Genomic DNA, 11,760 nt, shown 5'->3' on the forward strand with positions numbered 1-11,760 from the left:
TTTGGCCTCAAATGGGTCGACCACTCCTTCTTCTCGTAGTTAAAAGCACTGGAGTTAACAGATTAAGTCTAGAATGGACATCACCGCCCTCTGTTCTTGTTTTAATTTTTCTCTTTAAAGTCATCAGTTACACTTTTTCTTAGTTCTCTAACATCTGAATACAGTCTGGGTTGGGTCCTTTGGGAAAAAGCAGGACGACTCTGAATGCTGGAGGGTGGTGGAGAGGTTGGGGCTGGGGGTGGAGGGGGAGATCATGAAGGTGGAATGCGGGTTCCTGTGTGTGATGTGATTGTTAGCAGAAATGTGTCAGCCTCAAGCCCGACCACCACCGCCCCTGCAGCCCACAGCCCTCTTCTGGTCGTAAAAGTAGTTCTCTGAGCCTGCGCGCAATTGCGCACAGAACGCGCGCACGGCTACCCAATACAGCCGCTGGGTTGCTATGGAGGCCCAGATACTTTATCTTTGCCTCCTTCAGCGGAACAAGGGTAAACTCATTCACGAGGTCGAGATTGGGGAGGAAGGTGGGGGCTAGGACAAGACAACCAAATAGATTTGGGGCGGGTGGCAGACTACAGGTCCATGTGTGGCCATGGAGAGAGAACCGTCTTGGATTAGAGGTTAAATTGAGAAACTGGAGGATGGTGGTGGAGTGGGTTCTTTACTGATTGACAAAAAGGCGTAAAATAACCCTCTGCAGTCACTGTAAGCTCCCAAACTGCAGTTTGAATACAATTTTATGTACATTCTGGCTGTCTTTTCAAGCCCAGGTCATTTCTTGGAGTACCTTCTGCAAGTTATGGTTCTCATGAGAATTAAATCACAAATTGTAGTTGGCTGAGAGTCTGTTCTGGACCTCAAATGCTGAACGAAACTTCAAATCTTTACCTTAAAAACATAAAAAGTCACAAGCAGTTCTGCAATTAAGTCTCTGCATTTCCTCTAACATCCCCGTCCTCCCTCTCTCCTCTCCTCTCCTCTCCTCCTGGCTGAGTTCCTGTGAGCCAAGCTGTGGAAGGGTTTTTAGCCACAAACCTCACAGCTGCTGCTGCGCATCTGTGCGCGCTTTCCCTCCCCGAGCCAGCCATCCCGGCAACTCCGGCGGTCAGGTTTGGCCACTTCAACCCCCCTTTCACCTGCCTGTGATCCCCAGGTCAGACTGAACGGGACCAGAATCTGATCACAATCAATAGCGCCGGACAGCCAGGAGGTATGGAGCATGCAGAAGGCCCCTGAATGTTTGTGCGTTGTTGTTGTTTTATGCTAATTCTAGATGTGTGCGCACGATTCAGAGGATGAGTGCTGATAGCTTCCTTGACGCTTTCCACACAGTCTAAAGTTGGAGTCTCAGCCAAATGGATCTGGCACCTTGTCACTGGATGGACTCAAGTGAAAGTAGTTTGGAGCCACGTTATTTACTGCGAAATCAAATTCGATTTTAGCGTTTATTTCACCTATAAAAGTGAAAGAAAATAGTGATATATGAGCTGTATTTAGATTTCAGTAGCCTGCTTGTTGTTGAACTTTAATGTATTTATTTAATGTTTTTTTTTAAATATAAGTTGTGATCTACGCATTGGTTTATTGATTATTAATTATTTCAAGACACACCATATGTTTAAAGTATCAATACAGGCTATCATTTTTGACAGTTTCTATGACATTATGAATCTGAAAATTATGGGAATTATTGTCGCGTGCTCGTTTTAAATGATAAGTTTGCAACACTGAAAATTATTATGCCACTGTTTTAAAATGAAATTAAAAATGATTAAATGAACTTTTTCACAATTTATCGTTTCCTCAGATTTTTCAACGATTAAAAGTATTTTTGAACAAAGAAAAAAACGCGCTTTCTGTCTGTGCGCAACTTTTGATTTGCAGGTGTATTTCTAAATGCACAAAGTTGCAGCACAAGAGTTATTTGTGTAAGTTTCTTTTTTCCATTAATTTTTTTTGCACAAAATTGGCTAAAATCGATAAAATAAGTTTATTTACAAAACGAGTTTGAAGTAAACTTTTTTTTAACATTCTCACTTTGCTTCTTTTTCACATATTTTAATCGAATTCGTTTTTAAAACTAAAGGTTAGTGTGTCTAATACACCCCAGCATCTTCAACCACTGATTGAAATAATGCTTTAACCTCAGGGGAAACTACAGAGCACTGAATTTGATTTGTTTTGTTTTTCCGTTGCTCGATCTTATCATTGCAAGGATCTCCACGTGGCTTCTCTATTTTTAATGACCCAGAGGTTGCGTCAAATTTAAACCACAGACAACCCTATTTTTCATTGTGTTTAATTGTACGTTGTGCAAGGCCTAACTTCTTATAACTTAAAAAAAATCAAGCGTTTATTAAGTTTTATCATTATTATTTTATTTTTTGGGTTGTATTTGCTATATAGGACTTTGATAGAGTTATTGTCTTTCTTCAGGAGTCTGTTGTCCAGTAGGGGGTCGTTTTGACACTTTTATTTAACAAGTGGGTACTATTTCAATTTTGTTTTTTTTATTGTTATTAATAAAAATGTTGAATTGATATTTAAAAAAATTATAAAATGGTTAAGAAAAAAATCACAACTTTTAATGCAATCTAGATAGTTTTTTGTACACGCAATAGATGCTGTTTTGGGGAAAAAAAACCCAATAGTTCCAAATGTTTCCAGATTTTACACGATTCCCTGAAAGCAATTATTTTTAAACTAAGCTTTTTATTCTAAATTTCTAAAGTTGCTTACCTATATAAAACGTTCTAATTTATTTTTTGTTTCTTGCATCAGGTCAATGCATGAACATTAACGCACAAGAAAAGAAATACTTAAAAAGTTCTCTTCTGATACGTGCGTAAATATACATTTCTGAAATAAAAATAACTTGTTAATAAACAAACAGCTTGCAGTCACTGGCGTAAAGGACGTACGGGTGCCTGTGCGCGCACACCTGTGGTAACAAGTGAGCATTTTGGGCAGAAACGTTTGTGTTATCACACTGAAATGTTGCGCCTTCATCAGGGAAAGTGAGTGGCGCTTTTGGGAGGAGCATCTAAGGTGTAAATTGTTAAAGTCCATCCTTTTAAAGTAGAAGACTGCTTGTAACTCTGGATAGCATTAAAATCCTCTCGCAATGGGATAGACTATTTTTTCACAATCAAATTGTGGATTTGAGTACAACTTTTTTCAAAGTTTTTTTTATTAAAAATGTTCTGTCCGATATGATTCTTTAATATTTAGGTTGTTGTAGAAACGCATAAAATAACCAGTTTTTTCTCATTCGTGGCGTTTTTTTATCTTTCACAAAAGCTATTTCCTGACAATAAATAATGAAATGTTAGTCAATTGGTGCGTTTGACACGTTATTTGAAGGATGCAAATTGAAGACGCCATCTATGCGTAATGGCGCACGAGACTGTAAATATCGATGGATTAGAGGTTGGGATTATGGAAAGGTTTAGAGTGGATGCATAAGAAGACCTGGGGTGGGGACCTGGAAAGAATCATGGTTCAGGATACAAACCAATGCTGTTGCTGCGCTCAGGCACCCCCCCCCCCCCAAACCTCCTCCTCCTCCTTCATCGCCTCTCACCATCTCGGACTCAGTTTCCGCTTCGCACAGTTTGGTCACCGGTGCGCAGTGGAGAGCTGACGAGCGAGCGCGCAGGAAGGAGAGGGAGCTGACCAAACAGAGAGGAGGGGAGAAGGAGGTGTTGGACCGGCTCCACTGGGACTCTGCAATACAGCCTGCCGCTAAATGCTATCGCCAGGCTCACAAAACGGGACTCCTTTGTGGTAAAATGCTCAATAAGTCAGCGAGCGGCGCCTCATAGCTGTCACTGAGGACCAGGAGGAAAAAAGCCTGAGAGACACAGTCGGGAAGCGAGGATTCATGGGGAGTCTGAAGAAAACGCCCGGATTATCTGATTTCAGCCTTTAAACGGAACTCCGAGTTCACTCTTTCGACGTGATTTTGTTTTTGTTTGTTTTTTTAGGTAAGAAGATGCATCGCGGATGAGATGCTAAGCGCGTGTAGCCTCTCGGTTGTGACGCGCAGCGGTGCGCGTTGTGCTAGTCTGTGGGTCCGAAGGATCGGTTTCAGGAAACATCGATACTATTGATTTGACTGGATTTCACATAAAAAAACCTAATCTGTAAATCCTCAATATTTTGGGGGGAGGAGGGGATGTCATGGACAGGAAACTATCCTGGAATCAGGGGGTGAGGGGGGGTTTCGGGCCTGCTTTGATTGCAGCTTCATCTATAAATGTGACAGTAAAATATTCAAATTTTTAATTTAATTTATTGACATAGAAACACGCATATACAGAGATTGGAGGAATGAAAATATAATTTTTGTATTTTTATAGATTTTGGTGATTTAAATGGTCATTTTTTCCTTAATGAGCCTGTTCCGAACTTACTGCAAGTTCCTTTGAGGGGAAATGCCAAACTGATCCCGTTAATCTCATATTCTTCATCTATTTACGTCCTCGATGCGGTGCCTGACATCTTGTGTTTTGGTCTTCCAGCTGAGACTTTCCGAGCTCCGGTCATGGCAGACCAAGAGGAGACTTTTGTCCTCCAAAACTCCCCAGGAGGTTCTGATACGAGGGAAATACAGAGCGATAATAAACCAGAGAAACAGAACGGGACTTCCAGCAAATCTCCATCCTCGCAGACAACTTACATTCAGCAGGTCAGTGGACGTCTGCGGGCCTCGGTCTGGCCGGCGCGCGCCGCAGGCCCCTTACGGGAGAACCGTGTTTATATAAAAGTTTAAAGGCGGTCCAATACATTCATTCAAAGTGTGTGCTTTACTCAAATCTATCTTTGATTATTTTTTGTGGGTTCAGTTATAATAATAATACGTTTTAGAGGAAAAGACGCACGAAAACATTAAATATCAGCTTAATGTCACGTGCATTTAAATATTTCGAATGTCCAATAGGTTTAGGACTAAAGTGTAGTGGATATAATACTATAATGAGTCAAACCATTGTGTTTATTTTAACAATAAACCTTAAAAATCGCTTTATATTGAATTATTATAAAAATGTGTGTAATTTGCATATATTTTTTTCTAATTTTCATCTCAAGTAAAGTCTGTCCAACGTCTTCACTTAAGTTTCAAATCTAAAGCTGGAATTTGATGGAAAAGCATGCGATTTAGTTTGAGTTATCTCTCATATTTAAAAAATACTCTTATGTTTAAGGGAATGGAGGGAATAAAAGTGTACTTGCACGAGAGGGAGCTGTGGATGAAGTTTCATGAAGTGGGCACGGAAATGATCATTACCAAAGCAGGACGGTAAGAGCAACTGTCACCATGGTTTAATCTAAAACAATGTAATAATATAAAAAAATGTTTTATATGAAAAGGTGACATTAATTCATTTTTGCAGCCATTTCTTTGTGCATGTGTGAGGGGAGAGCTTGTGGGGTTTTAACATTTTAAGGAAAAAGGACAAAGGAGCATGAGTGCTGGCACTGCGTAAATTTAAGTCTGACTGAATTAGCTGGTAAATGCATTATAAACAAAACAGAACACGGAAAAATAGTTCAAATCTCACGGATTTATGGGTACTGATTCCCCAAAGAAGAAAAAATATTATTGGCTCAAAACTTCCATGCATTTGCGCTTTTTCCCGTGTATTTGCTTTCGGTGAGTTCGTGCGTAATTACGCACAAACGTTTCTCCTAGTCCTACGCTTGCGCCGCACCATATCGCACATGACCCCGTGAGTGTGTATCACTGTCCTACTCACAATTACCCCCAGACTGTAATCCAGTCAGAGCAGCTCAGGCGGAGTGTGAACATGCATAAATGCATGATGACTGCCGGAGTATCATCGTGGCAAATGGGCCGTGTTTTACACGTGCATGATTAATACATTTGGACCACAGTTTCTCACTGCTCCATTATCACATTTATCGTTTTTTTTTCATTTGAAGAGCAGCATTTACCAAATTTAGGTCACCATTCAGTTTGACAAGCCAAAACTTGGCAAGCGCCATGAAAAAAGGCAAAAACGCTCCACTAGGCCTCTCAGACGCAGCGCTTTGCCCTAAAAATAACAGTTTCCGGTTCAGCCCGAATAAATCTACGCCGTTGGTCTCGTGTCACGTGGCGCCTGTGTGGTAGAGTGGCGTGCGCTGTTTCTAGCTTTACGCACGATATTTGTAGAGATTTGCAGTCCATTAAAGTCTTCCAAAAGCTGAACAAATGTTGGAAATTTGCCACATTTCCAACATTTGTTCACCTCACCCCGACTTGTGGGCGAGGTGCTTGTGTGTGCGCGCGCTTGGGTGTGTATGTGTGTTTGTAGCACAAGCAGCTTGACACAAATCCTTTTCTTTTTTTCTTTTTTTAGGAGAATGTTCCCCAGCTTCAAAGTCAAGGTGACTGGCCTGAATCCTAAAACGAAATATATTCTACTTATGGATGTTGTTCCTGCCGACGATCATCGATACAAATTCGCTGATAATAAATGGTAAAAAGAATTATCATTGATAATTAATTTACACATTTCTCTCCCAAGCATCTTCTATTTATTTCTGGTTCCAATAGAAAATTTTATATATTTACATAAGCATGTGTTTTCTCCATGATCATTTTTTAAATAAAAATAAATAAATACACATTTAAAAATAATTTAAAAAATGGTAAAAATGATTCACAACAGGGAAACAGTCCGTAGAGACTTTTCGGCACTGAAATAGAAGCCACTGACTTTTCTCCACAGTTTTCCGGCTCCAAATGCGCACGGAAAGGAGACAGACGTTTGCTTTCAAGTATAAATCTAATGTCATATCAATATGGAGTTGGATAGCAATGTTTCTTTTGGGTCAGTGCGTCTAAAAAAGTGACACTCGAAGAGGATAATTACAGGGCAAAAGTGCACCAAACGACGCGCACAGAGCGCATGCACGAGCTACTTCTTCACTCTAAAAATTAACTTGTGGAAAATTCTCAGCAGCAAAATTGTCTCTAAGTTCAGTGAATTTGAATCAAATAGGATGCAGCACATTTTTGAAAAATATATGCCAGTGTTAATATCAATACATTTTCCCTTTTTATTATTATTTACATGTTTAAAAGTTAAACTAAACTGCGTTTCATTGTGTTCAAATGTCCTTTTTTGCAGAAATATAAGAAGTATTTTTTACATTATAAATATTGGAATTTTAATACTTGGGAAGCTAAAATTTTCTTTTTATTTTTACTGTATTTTGTGCCTTTTCTGGTGCAGGTCTGTGACCGGGAAGGCTGAGCCCGCCATGCCCGGGAGGCTCTACGTTCACCCGGATTCTCCCGCCACGGGGGCGCATTGGATGAGACAGCTCGTTTCCTTCCAGAAGCTGAAACTGACCAACAACCATCTGGACCCGTTCGGACACGTAGGTGCCTAGGCCTATGTACTATTTACGCGCATGCCAGTGTCTGTATATGCAGCGGGGACGGCGGGGTTGTTCCTGATGCAGAAAATCACTTTGGTCTTGATGTGGTCGCGCAGTACGTATTGTTTTTACAGCGGATGCTCATGACGCAAAGGTTCTAAATTATTGTTGCTTCAGATTTTCAGGCGTTTGTCTAGAAACTTTTCAAAAGTTTATGAAATACTGCAATTGGTCTATTTAATTTATACATAGCTTCATGTAATTCGGAATATGTATGTGTTGTTTAACCCCTTAATGCATGTAGTCTCAAATATGTGACAAACCAAACTAGATATAAAAATTACCCACATGAATTTACTTAAAAACAGAAGTGAATAACTTTTTTCGTAGCTGGAAATAAATTCAGGCTTTAAGGGGTTAATCTTATTTTAATATTTCTGCTATCATAACTTAGGTGTTTTGCCTCCAAATAAAAAAATGGGTTTGCAGAGGACTCAACTCTATAATTAAAGAATCTAATTTAAAAAATGGCAGATCTATACTGACTCTTTACATTATTTTTTATTTAAAATTGCATCTAAACCCAGTTTAGTCAAGTTATGTTGATTGTTTTTAATTCCTAATTATTTACCAAAAGCATGAACCTTCAAATTAAATTTTAAAAAGCAGGGATTAAGAAAAAATTGCTTAAAAAAATTCCAAGGTAATTATTCAAGATTATTTGAACAGATGAATTAAATCCACAGATGCACTTCAGAAAAATAATAATAATAATAAACTAAAATAAGGAAAATAGTAGTTTTGATTGAATTTGTCTTTTAACAGAACTCAACTTGTTCTTTGTCTAAATCAAATTTGAAAATTGTAAACAATTATTGCCAAAAAAAGACAGCTGAAATATCTTTGAATTCTATATTATTTCTAGCATTAATTGTATATTAATTAGAGCTTACAATAGAAAAAAAGGAGCTGGCAACATAATCAGGAACAGTAAAAAACTCAACCCCCTACCTCCATATGTTTCCTTATTCAAGTACCTATTTCCTCAGCTCCAACTCCTCATTTTTCTGCTCTTACCATGTCTGTGTCCAGGTTTTTCTAATTCACGTGTGTCTGAAACACTGCAAACAAACATCTTACTTCATCAACAAACCGTCCTGCTGGCGGCAGGGTTCCATTAAAAAAAAGGCCTGTTGAAGTACACTCTGAAACCCAATTAAGATGTCTTGTTATACAAAATGGTCAGATAGTTTGTTTTCCAACGTCTGAGCCATTAAAGAGGAAAACAATTACAAGTTTGCTAAATGATACATCAATTGCATGTACTTTTATAGAGGAACACAATGCACAGGGTAATTAAAACCACAAAACTGCTCAAACCTGAGGGGAAAAATGAGAAATTATGTCATTTATAGACAACTGCTTAAGATTTAAAGCACAATTGTGAATTAGAAAAAAACACATTTAACTTTTTCCAGATTAGCAATTAATGTAAAAGCTTCCAGCCACATTATCTTCCTCCAAAAACCACAATGGCTAATGATTGACAGTGAGTTTAGCCGTCCAGCAACATAAAAACACTTATTTCCACACACAAACCGCTATTAATCCACTTGGTACCTGTGCACCTTTGCCAAAGCCCAGCTGGTTAGATGAAACTAAAACTCGTTGCCGTGGTTGCTGGCTCAAACCCCTTCATGCAGGGGGGAGCGGCTTCAGGGGAGTGCTAAATGAAATGTTGATAGTTGGTCAGAAATGCACACTCCACTAGCTTGTTGTTTCAGCTGGTTAAAATAACTCTTAGACGGTTTATAATTAGTGGCAGTGCAACATGAGAACAAAAGCACATTCCCATAGAATTGTCCAGACTTAGAGTTAAATAAGATTATAAAGCAAGTGGTCAGAAAGAACAGTTTTAAACTGTAGTGTACAAGAAAACACCAATTGGTTAACAAAAAAGTTATGTTCACAATGGGTAGAACTAGTAGTCTATTCCCATAATTTAGCAAGAAAGATGTGCAACTCAATAAACAAAGTAAGTTTAATAAAAATTGTATGACCAGTTATGATATTTTTTGCGTTTGATGTAACTTTTTAAGACAAATTGATTCAACTTTGATTTGGAACTATCTTAAAGTCCTACGACAACTATATTATTTTTTATTGTAAAATCATCACAGTTGTCTTTTAATTATGATTATGCAGTTTTTAGCCAAAATCAAACATCCTGTGTAGTTTTTTTAAGGGCATATTTCCTGCAGAGCGACAGGATCTCATTAGAAATTCGAGTTGTGGGCGGGACTGTTGCCGCGGAAGCTAGCCTCAGCTAATTTCCCATCAACCCTTTATTTACTCTCTTTCCCGCTATAGCTTATAGCACCTCACAAGTCCAAGCTAACATTAGCTTAGCCAAAAAAAATTATCAATCAATATTGAAGCTGTCCAATTTTGCATTTTGAGCCAAATGGCAACTCAGCTTAGGAAAATAAAGACGTTCATGAATCTATTTGCCTGTAGTTGGATCAGAATTGGAGCAGAGAAAGGAGACTTAGGCCCGCCCACTGCAGTCGCTTTTTCAAACCACAAATTATTGTCTGCTAGTAATCCAACACAATTTGAAATACTCCAAAATTCAGTTTTAATCTTAAAGTAATACCTTCTTCATGGGAAAAATGCTACAAAAACACATAAAAAACACAAAAACATGATTTTTATTTAGGTGGGTTTTAAAAATTGTAGTAGAAAACACAGAATTTTTAGCAAAATACTATGTTTACTAGGTTAATATTGAATGTCTGTCATCATATTTTACCAAGAAAGAAGTGTAACACAAAAGAATGAGTAAAACTTAAAACGTAGCCAATTATTATTGAATTTATGCTGACGATGTAACTTTCTGAGATCATTGGTTCAACTTTTATTTGAAACCAACATTATTACCAGATTATAAAAGATTCAATACATCATCAAAGTTCATAAGGTCGATTTTTATTGAACCCATGAGAAGAATCAATTACTTCAAGACATGTTTGTATCTTATCTTTATCTCTGTCAACGTGATCCAATCAAGTTCAGATTGTTGTTTTTCATTCCATTTTACTGCAGTAACTTCACATTACCTGAAGAAACAGAATGTTTTCAGCTTTACTTTAGGTTATTGCAGCAAATTTACCTCAAATGTTTGAAAAGGTTCAAAGTGGTTGTTTTTTGCCTGAAGTTTCATTATTAAGCTGCACTTTCGGCTTTGATCTCCAGTCCAGCTCTCAGAATACATCTCACTGTTATTCCCCCCTCCTTCATCAGTTTGCTCCTGCGCTTGTCTCTCTTCAAGAAAAACACGTTTTGTTTTATTTTTCTTCTTTGGCCAGAAATGAGGAGTGTGAGAATCCTACTGTTTATGTTTGAATGGCAGTGTGCAATGAGCAGTAGATGATGGTGTACAAAGTCTGCTAATCCTGAGGCTTGGAGAAACCCTCTGATGTGGCGGTACTTGAAAGCAGAGTTCAGCAGCCCAAGACCCAAAGTGATCCCTCACTATCATTAAACAGTATCATCCAGGGGATGGTGGTTGTGGGGGGGTTGGGGTAGAGATACAGCGATGTGCGCTGGGGTCCCAGTGGGTGGTCCTCAGCAATACTCCTGCCACCATGGTCCCCCATCCTACACATATACTGGACGCTGGGAGCATTTATACTACTTTTAGTAGTTTCCACTCAATTTGACAGATACTAAACTGGATTTGAAGGATTAAAAAAAATGCAACACTGCCTACAGAATCAGGAGGAGTCCTTCAAAATCCTTTACCTGGTCCTCCACGCAGGATCAGTAAATGTTTTGTATCTAGTTGTACGGCTGAAGGCCGCGTGGATCACATGTGTACTCAGTCTCAGCCATCTAAAACTGCATGAAATGAAAGCAAGTTCAATTGGGAAGTTTTATTGGAAGAGTTCTGTCAAAGCCGGCTTCTGTGGTTCATTTGGATCTTAGGAAATGTTTTATAAGTGCAACCCTAGTATTTCCACACACGTGAGGGAGATCTGTTAAATCACTTCTGATGTTGGCTAACAGAAAGATAGAAAATACGCATGATCCAATGATAGTAGAGAAATTTTTTTTTTTTTCATTTAAGATAAGTTCACTTTAAATACAAATTTGCTGGACAAAAGTAACAGTTTTTTTTTTGTTTTCAATCTTAAAATATCACAAATTACATTAGAAATTAAAAAGCATCAGATTTCTCCCTGACCTGATAAAGTAGTTACAGTTGAGATCCACAGATAAGAATCTCAATGGAGAAGTTCAAGGCCCAAACTGTTGTTTATATGAGCACAAATCAGAGACAGTGAATCTGTGACATCATCTACTGAAAAA

General features: G+C 38.4%; 1 protein-coding gene across 1 annotated transcript in view; it reads left to right on the plus strand.

Annotated features, from left to right (window-relative positions):
• The first annotated feature begins 3,615 nt into the window (after window positions 1-3,615).
• tbx5a (T-box transcription factor 5a) overlaps window positions 3,616-11,760 on the plus strand; it is a 14,777-nt gene continuing 6,632 nt past the window's right edge. The window contains exons 1-5 of the mRNA XM_024299555.2: window positions 3,616-3,983; window positions 4,521-4,687; window positions 5,205-5,299; window positions 6,363-6,482; window positions 7,242-7,389. Coding sequence (XP_024155323.1) covers window positions 4,544-4,687; window positions 5,205-5,299; window positions 6,363-6,482; window positions 7,242-7,389 — 507 coding nt within the window. The 5' untranslated portion in view covers window positions 3,616-3,983; window positions 4,521-4,543. The remainder of the gene's footprint in view (window positions 3,984-4,520; window positions 4,688-5,204; window positions 5,300-6,362; window positions 6,483-7,241; window positions 7,390-11,760) is intronic.

This window comes from Oryzias melastigma, linkage group LG12 (assembly GCF_002922805.2).
Source record: "Oryzias melastigma strain HK-1 linkage group LG12, ASM292280v2, whole genome shotgun sequence".
NCBI classification, from domain to species: Eukaryota; Metazoa; Chordata; class Actinopteri; order Beloniformes; family Adrianichthyidae; genus Oryzias; species Oryzias melastigma.